This window comes from Littorina saxatilis, linkage group LG7 (genome assembly GCF_037325665.1).
Source record: "Littorina saxatilis isolate snail1 linkage group LG7, US_GU_Lsax_2.0, whole genome shotgun sequence".
Lineage (NCBI taxonomy): Eukaryota > Metazoa > Mollusca > Gastropoda > Littorinimorpha > Littorinidae > Littorina > Littorina saxatilis.
In genome coordinates, this window is record NC_090251.1 from 2120871 (window position 1) to 2136045 (window position 15175).

Below are 15175 nucleotides of genomic sequence, written 5' to 3' on the forward strand. Positions count from 1 at the left end.
TAGAGAAAGAGATGATAATGACGATGATGATTTTTATGATGATGATGATGATGATGATGATGATGATGATGATTATATGATGAGGAGGAGGAGGAGGATGACGGTGGTGGTATGTGTGTATGTGTCGCATGTTTTTAAACTCCTTTTTTTTTTTAAACCAATGTTACTCTCTTTTTCTCAGTTTGCTCGCGTGGAACAGCCAACAAGTCCAGCAATTCACCGGACAGTGCAACAACTAAAGATAGAAGTGCCTGCCCGGCCACAAAGCAGGTGTTCGACAGAATGGAACAACAGCAATGACCAGCTGGTTCCAGTTCCAAGGAAATCAGCACGGTTTACCCTTGGGACTTTGCTCAGTAGGTAAAGACATTAATATTTTACAATTTGTCAGTACTTAAAAAAGGGGGAAAATACAGTTATATTTGTGCTTATGTGCTGTTTTCTCCAACAAAGAAGCACACACACACACGCACACACACACACACACACACACTCACACACACACACACACACACACACACACAAACACACTACATTTTCAATAATATCACCATACCAGCTTAGAAATGGCAAGTAGATAGGTACCCAAAACCAGACTTGAGCTGTGCAAATAGTAGTTAGTAAATAATATATTGATCAACTCTGTGGTTGCCTTTGTTTCAGAGAAGCAAGTCTTCTACCTTGCGAATGAGGCAGGGGTACAGAGGAGGGTAGCAACTTCAGTCTTCGGCGTGGTGCATCGGTACTTAGGCATGTAGTTTTGTGTGTGAATGAACAGCACAAATCCATTTTGAAAATTTCTTGATCGTCGGCCACATCAAGTTCGACCCTGACTGGCATTTCAGTTTATTGAAAGTAAAGGGAGACGTTCGATAGCAGAGTGCACGGATGACATTTTCAATTCAGTGCCGGAAGTGATGGACAGACTGACAGACCCACGTGTGCAAGGACACACAGCACCATGTTACTTTCTACAACTGGAAGCTGTATTTACCATGAAAACAGAACAATTAATTCTTGTTATGAAATCTAGAAGTACCACAACTTCAAGTCGACAAGCAGCAGAATCTGGTATTGTTTTCAGCAGACAGCCTCAAATAGTTTGTGTTTGTATGTGCGTGTGTGAAGAAAGAATAGAACATGGAGGGGGGAGATGTAGTGTGAAAGAAGAAGAGATAATCGAGAAAAAAAATCATAATTATGGCTGATTGTTTTTTCTTTTGCATGGGATGAGAAAAAGACGAGAAAAGTACAAATTAGGGTAACGTTACAAAAAGGGCAATAACTCTGGAATTAAACAGTATTTTGATCTAAAACCATACATGTAATAACGGCAGATGATTGAACTTGCTATTTCCCGGCAAAAGTTTGTATTTAAAAAGGGTCATAACTCCGTGAAAATCGAGAAACAAATTTAGTCATCGCTGAATCAGTAGCTTACCTTAAATCCCGACATAAATCAAACAATACCTAGAAAACAGACAAAACTTGCCTTCACACGTGTCAGGAGCCGCCTTCGGCCTCCGTTCGGCCTTTGATAGGTTATCCCCCGTGATGAAAATAAATGCATGTACTCTGACTTTCAACGCATTCCTTCTTGTGAGATAATCCGCTGTTCGTATGTCGCCTCGGAGTTTCGATGGCTCGTCGACTGTACCAGCCGCGCGTAATACTGCCCTCTCCGGACTTTTATGAAGGGAAGACACTGCCAGTGGTCAAAACATTTGTTTCAGGGATGAAACGCCAACTTTTGTGCTGCAGAAAAATGGCGAAATTTGTGTCCAGAAAGTGCCCGACACTTTGAAATCTGCACGCTTGTGCTGCACACATCTCTTCCATTTCCACAAGAGACTCAGAGTTTTGTGAGGGAAAGTGTGCTATGAAATACCTGGGGACATTGACGAGTTGTTGCACTTTGCGGCTGCCCTCCAACGAGGCATTTTTTTCGGGCATACAGTGGTGACTTTTCTGTGTGAAAATCAAGCTGGTACTAGTGGTAGAATCAACACAATAACTTGTGACGTCACAGTGTACCGACGTCACAGTGTACCAAAAATCACGTGACCACTACTTGACCCCAGGTGACTTGTCTTGGTTAGCCCCGCAACACTAAATCTGCAACTACAACAACAACAACAATTTTTTTTTTCAATTTTTAAAATATTTTTCCAGAGATGTTTGTAACATTTGGCATTCGATTTTCAAGTTTTTGGGAACCTTGGACTTTTCCTTTAAAAAACAAAAAATGAATAAAGAAAGTAATAAAGAAATAATTATTGAGTTCAAAAAAGTTGCCGATAGGTCAGTTCACATTTTGGGTCCAATTTATTGAAAAAGTTTTTTTCCCATTACCTTTTTGATCGTATGTTGTCTCAGCTATATAAAGTTAAAGTGATATTTGGGTTTTTTGTTTGTTTGTTTTTAGCTAAATGCAAGTAATGGAATATAGAATATGTGAGATGTGGAAACAGCACGAAACGAGAAGACAGCATCATCAAAGCATACTTACATTGTCAAAAAGAACACCAAGGAGAAACTTTTGAAGTGAACAGCCGTTTCCTTTGTCAAAATGAAGCCAACAACTTTTTCATTATCAAGTGAAACCAGACGAAAGGGTAGAACATGTGTATATTGATGCTGAGGGTTGCATAACTAGGAAAAAACTGTACATCTAAAAATGAATGGTCCACAACCATGTTCTCTACATTCAGAACACAAGTATTTGAGTGAAGAGTTGGTTAGTATCCTATCAAAGAGCTTTCGATTTTGAAACAAAAAGGTGATGCTGTGATGCGTGTGTCAAGTTTTTAAGAAATAACTACTGCGATTCATTTGCACTTGACATCATTTCTTTCAAACTCTTCCAAACTGTACGATGGCTTAATCTGGAGTTCAAATTAACTATGAGGTACACATCTGATGTGAACAAATCTTGGACCTATGATTATAAGCTCTTCCATGGGATGTTTTTGTATTTCATGGGTGGATACAAACACACTAACTATTATAATACAGATGTCTGCTAAAGGCACTGTAAGCCTCCCGTAAACCATCACAGATACTGTCAGTGTCAGGCTTTTACACACAGTACAAACACCATTTCATTTAAACACTCACCGCTTGAGAACATTCTAGGTGCCCTCCGTAAAGAGCAAGCAATTTTCAAAGAATTTATTTTTGCGTGGTTTATCTTACCTCTGAGCCATCGTGAACCCGTGTAATCCAGTTTCCTTTTTTTTCTCACAATTTAACCGCCAGTTTGTGATTTCAATGCGAATCTCTGTAAGCTTATCTGCAATAGCACGTTATTGTGTACCTTTGAATCTGAAATGCAACATTGAAATGGCTGCGAACTAGAGCAGTGGCGGTTAACGGTTCAGAGGAACTGGTGTCTACTACGAGAACCACGACCCTGCGTGACCCTGCTTCGGGGCTATCTTTTTTTAAATTTATAAAACTTCGTATTGTTCTGATCTTGTCGTGATGAAAAAAGATTTCTTTTATGATTTAAGAATGTTTGTGTAACAAGCTGTCAATTTATTATTTAGATTTCAAAAGTTAGGTCAGTAGCGCAAAAAACCCACCGTCCGATTGTCTGCTAGACAATCCGCAAAATTAATTCTTTGAAAATTGCTAGCTCTTTACGTAAAGCACCTAGGATGTTCCCGTTCGGTGAGCATTCAAATGGAAGGGTGTTTGTACTGTGTGTAAAAGCCTGTCGGTATCTGTGATGGTTAACGGGAGGCTTACTGTGCCTTTAAGCTGCGATGGCATATGGTGACGTCATCAATTTTGCATGCCCTGACGTTCACATGTTGCACAACGTTTTCACAGACAGAAAAAGCTGAGTGCCAAAAACCAGAGCTAATGTTGTTGAACGTTGACAATTTGTGACAAATCGTACAAACGGTGTGTAGATGATACAAAGATGGTGCAGGGATTGGGTTCAAACTTTGGGGAGGTTGACTTTTACGGTCATGTACGTATGTACGGTTTGGATTATCTGCTAGCGTAAGTAGATAATTTGAAAATATAAAATGCATCTGGCGGCCGTAATTGATATGTACATGTATTTTGCTAATATCTACTTCCTCTAGCAGAGAATCAAAATTACACAAACATACACGGTGACATATATATGTGACCCTCCACCACGGAATGAGTCGCATGTCACCTTTGCATGATTTTCATATTTTTACAGTTTCCTAAAGAGTCTTTTATGCTCTATCCAGTGGTGAAAACCGTTTTAGAAAAGAGCGAAAACTGTTTGAGTTATAAGCCTGTGACTAAGGTGAACCTCACACTGTTACCAGACACGGACTTATTTTAAGCCTAGCGCAGAACCGCGTGAGGTGACATGCGACTCATTTCGTGGTGGTGGGTCACATATATATAAATATGATGTAAACCAACTGTTGAGGTGATACCCTCCTCACTGCCAGGTTCGAATAAGTAACAGTATGTACCTTGCTCGGGAAAAGCTAAACACTTCATCATTTATAGGCGACTGCCACGTGTTTGATCAATTCAAATACGGTAAGCATCATTCTAAACGGTACCAAAATCAAGAGTACTGGTCAAGAAACAAATAGACACGAAGCAATAACTGTGTCTGCGGTACCAAACAGCTTCATTTATCTCCACCTTAAACAGGGCTTGCTTAATGCATGCATTTTGCATGCAGATGTTTACATTTAATAATAATAAGAAGAAGAAGAAGAACATTTATATAGCGCTAAATCAAAAACTTTCGTTAAAAAGGCTTGCTCTAAGCGCTTGACATCTAAACTAAAACGTCATTCACACTCTTTACAATGATGTACAAGAACTTCATGTCACACTCTTTCATTCAGTATAGCACCATTCACACAGTTGTTATTCTGTACAAGACAATAAGTTAGTCTAACATTTAGAATGTTCATAAGATGAAAAACAAGAGAACTGAACGAAATATTTCAAATTAAGAGGATGCAACATACTACAAAGAATTATTGGAAATTACTCTAAAACACCAATGCAGTACCTTAAAAGTCAAGGAATACCTCATTACGCAAGATATTAAATGTTCTGTGTTGATTTTTCGTTTACATCTGTTATAATGTTCAGTTACAAAGCATTCGATAAAAAAAATGCTCAGAGCCGGAACATTTCAACATTTGCTCAGAGCTATAGATCTACATTTTGCCGATCAAACACCTCAGAGCTGGAACATTTCGTTTTTGCCGCATAACATGCAGATTTCACCACTTTGCTGCTATCCACTGATAGGAAGTGTTGAATATATATATATTCTATCACCAGGAGTAGGCTTACATATTTCATCTATAACAGTATAAGGGCCTTATATTGTCCGTTTTGTGAATTGCGTCAGAGCCGGAACAAACCTAAGCTCCGCCCATTTTGCTATTCCTCAGAGCTGGCACCTTGATTAAACGAGTTAATTAATTTTGAGAGAAATCTAGATGCAATCTGAAAAATGTTTTGACGCCAAAACATTGCTTTTACATTGACCCAGCTCCCCATGATGGTTTGGGTGGTCTGTGCTAGTCTGTATCGAGCATAACCACGAAAATGCATACAAATCTCCACTTTTTGACACAAATGATTAATTATTGCGATCCATATTTATTGAAGCATCTATGTGCCTACATTTGGTAATACCCAATGCATTTGTGAACGTTGCAAACCAAAAAGTATAGTGGAACTCTGCCTTAGACACCCACAGTTGTGATCGATCTGAGCTGACTACGAAAAAGTTGCCCCTCAGAGCTGGATCACTACCGCCTCAGAGCTTTTCACGCATAGAACGTCTCCCACACCGTGGAAACAGACAGAGAGATAGATAAAGAGACATAGAGAGACACTGTGAGAGACAGAAACAGACAGAGATTGAGAGAGACAGAGAGTTTACACAGAGAGAGACAGAGAGAGACAGAGATACCTTGACCAGCACGCAGTCCTGCTTGCACAACTCCTTGACGTCGCTGCTCGCGATGCGCCGCCTTTCTTCAGCCACGTCTTCGTCTTCCTCCGCGGCGTCCCCCTCTGTGTGCTTCCCTCCCATACACGAACACCCATAGATACAGGCACAGTCACACCGCGACAGCCCCTGCCTCTCAAACTCCAGCGTCAGCAGCAGGAAAACCACACCCTGCACGAACAAGCACAGCAGGTACCTGCCCGTGCCGCCCTCTAAGGCCCAGTAGTTCTCCGAGAAGTCGTCACACTCCCCGCCACAACCCTTGCTGAAGCCTTTGCAGCACTTGCCCTCCCTGACAAGGCACGACTGCTTGTACTTGCCCAGTTCACACGAGGTAAGTGTGACGTAGTTGGTGAAAAGCCTGCTCAACCCACTGATGAGGTTGTAGAGTGGCAACAAATAACTGCCCACCTGGTCCAGGGTGTTGGCCGTGGTTTTATAGGTTTTAAAAAGAGTGAAGACGAACACAATGACCGGCATGATAACGCCGCTGGCGAGGTTAAGAAAGAATAGAATGGTCATGGCGTTGAGCGCCGACTTGAAGAAGAAGTGCGCGAAGTAGGCGAAAGACAGCATGGCCAGACCGTACAGCGCGAAGAGGACGACGACGAGAGCGGGTCGCGAGCCCTCTGTGATGGGCTCAAGGCCAGTAAGGCACAGCAGGCCGATGATCACGGCAAAGGTTGGCACGCACACCGCCAGGTCCCACAGCAGGTTGCCCGCCCAGTACACCAAGGGGCTCACCCCGCTCACACGCTGCAAGTGCTTGGAGCCAGCCTCGCGCTCGCTCATGGTGGAGAAGATGAAGAGGGGGGAGTGGAAGGCCATGCCGAGCCCCAAAATCACGACCAACATAAGGCCCACAATCCCGTAAATAAACAGTTTGAGCTGTTCCTTTGTTAACTTGGCGTCTATCACTGACTTTTGGGGAAGCGGGTAGAGGACTGAGACGATTTTGACGCTGCTGTTGACTCGCTCCTTGGCTAAGGCGTTAAGGACGAGGGCAAAAGCGATGGCCCTGGCGTGGATCGGGAAGGGGTTGTAGAGCGCTGTGGCCATTACCTCGGAAACATTTTTCCCCGGTATGAAGGCAGCTCCCACGATGACCTTCCTGGATAAGTCTAGCGGCAAGAAGCCCACGGTCAGTTTGCACAGGTCCTTGAAGCTGTCCACCTCCTTAGCTGTGTGCTGACCGTCGCCAAACTGACCGGCGTACAGCTTGCTCAGGCTGCTGAGAGAGGCTTTGACTTCTGGCGGGGTGACTCGGCTGGGCAGATCGAAGACGCCGTAAGGCACGGTGGTTTCACAGAACGGGTCAAGGTTGAGCTTGAGCGGCGGGCTTACACCTTAACAAATGAGACATGTGAGATAAGACTTAATGTCTGTAATGTGCAGAACACTAGCTGGGAAAGAAGTTGGCTTGAGTACATTCAATACCTTCAAACAAAACAAAATACAATTGCTCACCGAATTCTTGACACACACACACACACACACACACACACACACACACACACACACACACACACACACGCGCGCGCGCAAACACACGCCAAAACACACACACACACACACACACACACACACACACACACACACACACACACACACACACACGTACTACGTGCGCAAGCACACATACCACATTAAACCGCGTGTACCTTTTTGAGGACTTCCTTTTGCATCCGCCACGTTTAATGTTTGCTTGGCCACGAGATAGGCCAGCACGGCGAAGACGACAGGCAGTATGATCTGGATGAGGCTGGTGGCAGGACTGCGCCACCAGCTGATCACTTTCTTCACCAGCATGCCCCGCAGCTGGGACAGGCTGAGGTGGAGGCCCGACAGGCGACTGTAGCCCCGGGACAGAGCCAACACGTCCACTATCGCTGTGGCGTTTTGGTTAGCGTCACTGGCCTTCAGTCTGACGTCACTGGTCGTCGGTACAATGTCATTGGCCTTCAGATTGACGCCCCTGGCCTTCAGCTTTAGGTCATTGGTCGTCATGGTGACGTCACTGGCGGGTTGATTGACACCCCTGGCCTTCAGTTTGACGTTAAAGGCCTTCTGCTTAACGTCACTGGCCCCCTGGATGACGTCGCCGGAGTTCTGGTTGACGTCGCTCCTCTCGTCGTTGTTTACGTTGTTGGACTGCTTTCCAGGTCCGGGATCGATGGAGCTCCCGCTTCCAGTAGCCGAGGTGACCGAGGTGGTTTCTTCCACCTCTTCCTCCTCCTCCCCCTGGTCCACCTTCTCCGGCACGATGATGTGGGTGCTGCTGGAATGCGCGGCAATCTCTGCGCTCTCCCCGACCTTGAGAAACACCTCTTCCATGGTCGTGGCGGAGGCGCCAAAATACGTGATGCCCAGCTCACCCTTGTTCTGCTCGAGGAAGGCGAAGAGGTCGGGGAACTTGGCGGACTGATCATCGGGCAGCAGGAAAGTCACCTGGTCCAAACAAGATTGTATTCCATTTCAATACGTTACAATCAAACCTGTCTCCAACAACCAACCAAAAGACCGACCAAAATTGCTCGTTATCGACAGGTTGTCGCAATGGAGAGGTGAATCAGTTATACCGGAAAGAACCTTTGTGACCCTCCACCACGGAATGAGTCGCTTGTCACCAATAATTACGTCCAGTGGTTGTCACGTATCAATTTTGAGATTTCGTTACATTTCTATAGTCAGTTGTCCACCTACTTATATCACCTGATAAGCTGAAAATGCCTTAAAAGTTGAATAACACGCATTTGAAGCTCCCTACCCATGCGTTTTTGTGTGAGATTAGCGCCCCGAAAAAAACCCACTTTCCCCTGTATACTTCCAACGGACCCGTCGCTACACACATGAATGGAGAGGTCTTTGTTCCGACTTTCAAACTGTCTATTTCTATTGGTAAGACAAACATACTTGACCTGTGAGCGGGTTGCTATGGAAACAGGCCTGGGTAGGTTAAACATTGTTTGGGGCTATTTTTACCAGAACCGAGGTTTTGAGGGTTACCTCATTCACAGGCTTATAACTCAAACAGTTTTTGCTCTTCAGTAAACTGGTTTCAACCCTGGGTAGAGCAATTAACAGTTGCTCTAAAACTATTAAATAACGATTCAGCCCCAGGTCTAGATGGCCTCACTACCTGTTTTTATAAAGTATTTTGGCTGAAGATTAGGGATGTAGTTCATGCCTCCTTTATATCATCCTTTGCTAATGGCGAGTTATCGACCACTCAAAAACAAGCTGTCTTGACATTAATCCATAAAGGGAAAGAATTGCCCAGAGATGATCTCGGGAATTGGAGACCCATATCTCTGACTAACACAGATTACAAGATCCTCGCAAAATGTCTGGCAAGGAGACTTTCAACTGTAATTGGTGATATTATTCATGAAAATCAGGTTGGTTTTATGAAAGGTAGGAAAATTAGCACAATGATTGGACTTATTGATGACACCATAGATATTATGAATACAATGGATAAACCTGGAGTTTTATTGGCAGTTGATTTTCGACGCGCTTTTGATAGCATATCCAAAGACTTTATTTTGTTTGCTTTTGATAAGTTTGCTTTTGGAGACAATTTTAAGAAATGGGCTTCGGTTATCATGAATAACAGTCAAAGTTGTATTAATTATACAGGGTGGATATCTGAGCATTTCCCTGTGGAATCAGGCATCCGTCAAGGATGCCCATTCTCGCCGATGGCATTTATTATAGCCCTTGAATTGTTAGCAATTAAGATTCGTTCAGATGAAGATGTTGAGGGTATCCGGCTACCCATGTCACCTTTTGAGGTATCACCAATGAGGGTCCTAAAACTGCTCTTATATGCCGATGATGTCACCCTTTTTTTACATGATCAAAGAGATCTGGAAAGAGCTTTACATATTTTAAACATGTTTAAAGCTGTTTCCAATTTAGAAGTGAATGTAAATAAAACTGAAGCCATGTGGATTGGGTCAAACAAATACTGTACTGACCAATATTTTGGTCTTAAATGGAAACGGAAAGTAAAAATCGTTGGAATTGTTTTTTCAAACAATATACCTGCGTCATCAATTGAAGACAACTGGTCTAAGAAAATTCAACGTATGCAACAAATAATTTTTAATTGGTCCAAAAGAAACTTAAGTATAAAAGGTAAAATTTGCATTGTTAAAACCTTTCTTATATCTCAGTTCGTTTATATCTTCCAGTCTCTAGCAGTGCCTTATCATGTTTTACATCAAATTAATTCCATTTTGTTCAGGTTTATTTGGAAGAAAAAATATTCAAATACACGGGCGTTTGAAAAAGTAAAACGAACAATTATGTGTAAATTAAAAGATGATGGTGGATTAAATATGATAAATGTTGTGGATATGCACAACTCATTTATGATGTCGTGGGCTATTGGTCTGCAGAACTCTACAGACAATTACTGGTCTGTCACTCCTAGATATGTTTTTTCAAGTTTGGGTAATGGTTTGTCCTGTTTTGACTCTAATGCATCCTCCAAGAAGCTGGTTGGCGTTGTTAACTGCAGATCGGTCTTTTGGAGACAAGTATTGTTAACCTGGCTAGACAACAAACACATTTTGTATGAAAAGTATGATGCCACACCTGTTCCATTGATGAATCAATGTATATGGAACAACATGAATATACAATATAAACATAAATGCCTCTTTTTCAAAGATTTTATTAAATGTCATATTTATCATGTAAAGGATGTCATGAATGAAATCGGTGACATGATTTCATTTGAAGAATTATGTCAAAAGGTTGCTTATAAACCAGCCAGACAATTTGAGTATAATGCGTTATGTACAGCACTTAAAACAAAACTGATTAACGCATTGCCATACCGATATGTTCTGTTGCAGGGTTTGACTCGTATTGGTAATATTACACCAAGGGAAATAAGAACTGTTTTGGTTAATTTCGAGGTACAAACTCCGAGCGCCTGTTCTTTTTGGCAAAGAAAGCATAATATTGTTCTGGAATCAAGACACTGGCTGTTAGCTGTTAATTGTACAAAAGAAGAACGACTGCGTCTGCTTCATTGGAAAATTTTACACAGAATTTACCCAACGAATATTTTACTAAACAAGATGGGTTTATGTCAAACTAATAATTGTGAAGTTTGTAATGAACTGGATACACTTGAGCACTTCTTTTTTCATTGTCAAGAGGTGAGGAACGTTTGGAAACTATGTAAAGACTTTATTTTTAAGCAAATTTATTATAATATAACTTTGAATGAAACAGATATATTATTTGGTTTTTGGAATGAAAATTTAAAAAACGATCAAATTTACTTTATAAATTATTGTATTTTGATAACAAAAATGACCATAGGAAAATTTAAGTATGGGAAGAAGTTAGACTTACGTATTTTATTGGAATTAGAGTTAAACATTAGACAGAAATTTATGTTTTGTATAATATAAAGTTGATTATGTTATACAGAAAGAGACCAAGGAAGAAGGATGCTCCCCGCCTTAAAGAAAAAAAAAAGAAAAAAAAAATTACAAAACTCGGGCAAAAAATATGGGTTGAAGCATCCTGCATGCAACTGAGGTCAAAAAGAAAAGAAAAAAAGAAAAAAAAAAAAAAAAAAAAAAACCTGGGTAGAGCATAAACAATCTTTTAGAAAATAGAGAAATACAAAAATCACACATTGGTGACTAGTGAAGCGACTCATTCCGTGGTGGAGGTCACATTTTTGGGCAGATCGTCGTTATCAAGAGGTGGTCGTTATCAAGAGGTGGTCGTTATCAAGAGGTGGTCGTTATCAAGAGGTATTCGTTATCAAGAGGTAGTCGTTATCAAGAGGTATTCGTTATCACGAGGTGGTCGTTATCAAGGGGTGATCGTTATCAAGAGGTAGTCGTTATCAAGAGCTGGTCGTTATCAAGAGCTGGTCGTTATCAAGAGCTGGTCACCAGAGCAGGGTTGGACCAATGATAATGATAACATGGAAAACAACAGGGAAACGAACTCAAGCGAACATTTATAGATGTTGTTTCTGCCAGGCAAGTGGTTCCGTGTGTTGCAGTGTCACACTTCAACATCATCGGACTGAAGCAATGGCTTCAAGCAATTGGCACAGTACAGTTACGACAATGTTATGGTTGGCCTACAGTCACCACAACAATGGTATGGTTGGCCTACAGTCACCACAACAATGGTATGGTTGGCCTACAGTCACCACAACAATGGTATGGTTGGCCTACAGTCACCACGACAATGTTATGGTTGGCCTACAGTCACCACAACAATGAAGGATCGCCTCATCCAAATGAAGTTCATGCAGCGAAAAAAGGTTACTGAAAAGTCAGCAGGCATCGACCAAGAGCTGCCGCCACACACTGCTTTCAGTAATCAAAGTGTTACAAACTGCTTACACACTTTCAACTTCAGAGAAAGACGCCCAGTTCGCAAAACTGCCGTTTGCTGACAAAACCGAGTAAGTCCATTTTTTTCAAAAATGATATTTTTTGTTCATCAAAAAGAAGAAATCAATGGGCATCTGTTGTGTTAATTTCTACTTTTTAGAGTGTTTAGATAAGCAGATATGAACAGGTAAGTCCACAACCAAAAACAACTTTTTAAGTGTGCATGAATGTTTTGACAAAACCAAGTAAGTCCAAGGGTTTCCCAATTTTCGTATAATGGTAGTTGCAAAATTCTGTCAGAAAACTCATACAGAAAAGACGTCATTTTAAGTTTAGAACTCACAAATGACGTCATTTAAAGTTTAGAACACACAAATGACGTCATTCGATAAGGCGAGACATAATGACATCTCCTTATGACGTTTTATTTCAAAAACAATTCTTCTCTATATGATTCTCCTGACGATCCTTGTCTCCCTCTCTCCCTCTCCCTCAATCCCACTAAGTCTCACCCTCCCTCTCTTTCTCTCTCTTCCTTCCCCTCTCCCTCCCTCCTCTCTCTCCCTCCCTTCCCCCTTCTCTCTCACTCAATCCCTCAATCCATCCTCCCCCCTCCCTTTCTCTCCCTCGGTCCATTCCTATTTCTCTCTCTTGCTCCCCATTTATCTCTCCCTCCATAGCTCTCTGCCCCCCCTCCCTCTCACCCTCCCTCTCTTTCTCCCTCTCTCCACCCCTCTTTCCATCTCTCTATCTCCCTCCCTCCCTTTATTTCTCACTCTCCCTCCATCCCCCCCTCCCCCCCCCCCCCCCCCCCCCCCCCCCCCCCTGCTTTGTCTCCTCTCTCTCATTCTCTCCTATGCTTTGTGTTTTAGACGCTTTAGTTGTTGGGCGTGGGAGGGGAGGGGGGGGAGGGGTCACGTTTTTGGATGTTTCTGGAGGGAAAGGAAGCCTCTCCTTGAAGCCCGTCCTTAATTGAGCCCGTAGTCGACTACACGAAGCTTCGCGAAGTCTTTATACCAAAATCCCGCAGCTACGGCGTGATACTTTGACCCCAACATCGCTTCTCAAGTTTTGACATACGAAGCTTCGCCGCAGCTCGCAACGAAGTTGGTTTTTTTGTAAGAAGAGTGCTTTTCGATTCAAGATGGACGACGAAATCAGACTCAATACCGTAGTGAAGAATGAATTTATCGACTTTGGTTGACCCAAAGTACAAGAACTAATTTCCTACCTGTATTATTTCATACTGCGATGCATTGACATGTTGAATGAAACTCGAAATCCCAGCGCTCACGCCAACTGGTCCCGGCCGTGCTCAGTAAACGAATTAGAACACATAACTATGTGTTACAATTAACTTACATCATCATCAAGTAAGTAAAGTACAATTTGTGACGTAAGGTACTCAGAAAGAAGCACACCACGCGCTGGTCGAGACTACGCGTATGCGCTTTCTGGCTAATAAGATTTGAGACACCAAGACATGAACAGATAACTCTCTTTTCCGCCATAGTGCCTTCCCTTGGCCTGCGACGAAGTCAGATAGTTCCGGTAGCTTCGCGAAGTGAGCTACGCGTAGTCGACTTCGTCGAATTAAGGTGTTACGCGGGGCCGGACTAGGGGGGGGGGGGGGGGGGGGGGGGGGGGGGGGGGGGGGGTTACAGGGGTTGCGCAACGCATCTGGATCATCATGAAATCCGAGGAGAAATCGCACCTCACACCCCCTCCAAAAAAATCATGCTGTCGAATTTACCTTTTTCGTTTAAGCCTGTCCTTAATTGGACGAAGTCGACTACGCGTAGCTCACTTCGCGAAGCTACCGGAACTAGACTTCGTCGCAGTCCAAGGGAAGGCACTATGGCGGAAAAGAGAGTTATCGTTTCATGTCTTGGCGTCTCAAATGCGCGTAGTCTCGACCAGCGCTTGGTGTGCTTCTTTCTGAGTACTTTACGTCACAAATTGTACTTTACGTACTTGATGATGACGTAAGTTAATTGTATGTGTTCTATTTCGTTGACTGAGCACGGCCGGGACCAGTTGGCGTGAGCGCTGGGATTTCGAGTTTCAATCGACATGTCAATGCATCGCAGTAAGAAATAATACAGGTAGGAGGTTAGTTCTTGTACTTTGGGTCAACCAAAGTCGATAAATGCATTCTTCACTATGGTATTGAGTCTGATTTCGTCGTCCATCTTGAATCGAAAAGCACTCTTCTTACAAAAAAACCAACTTCGTTGCGAGCTGCGGCGAAGCTTCGTATGTCAAAACTTGAGAAGCGATGTTGGGGTCAAAGTATCACGCCGTAGCTGCGGGATTTTGGTATAAAGACTTCGCGAAGCTTCGTGTAGTCTACTACGGGCTCAATTAAGGACGGGCTTCAAGGAGAGGCTTCCTTTCCCTCCAGAAACATCCAAAAACGTGACCCCTCCCCCCCTCCCCTCCCACGCCCACCAACTAAAGCGTCTAAAACACAAAGCATAGCTCTACTCAATTGATCAAACAAGGCTCAAGCACATACTGCCCTCCTACCTGAACTTAAGTTCCCCATTCTGATATATTATTTCCGTCGCGATATAACCTTGAATGGTTGAAAACGACGTTAAACACCAAATAAAGAAAGAAAGAATGATATATTATTTTAGCAAGTTGCTTCAGTATTTTCCTTTGGCTAAATTAAGATTTTTTTGATTTTTTTGATATTTTTTTTATATATAACTTATTCTGCCACACATATAAACATATTCTACATACATAAAAAGCAAATAAGCCTCCAAAACCGCTCCAGTGAGTCCAACCACATTCCGCGTACACAATC

At 42.6% G+C, this 15175-nt stretch overlaps 1 protein-coding gene across 1 annotated transcript in view; it reads right to left on the minus strand.

The window, feature by feature from the left end:
• The window catches only part of LOC138970442 (phospholipid-transporting ATPase ABCA3-like), a 93348-nt gene that overhangs the window by 37145 nt on the left and 41028 nt on the right, over window positions 1-15175 (minus strand). The window contains exons 6-7 of the mRNA XM_070342901.1: window positions 7642-8428; window positions 5942-7326 (exon numbers count right to left, since the gene is read on the minus strand). Of these exons, the coding sequence (XP_070199002.1) occupies window positions 5942-7326; window positions 7642-8428 (2172 nt within the window). The remainder of the gene's footprint in view (window positions 1-5941; window positions 7327-7641; window positions 8429-15175) is intronic.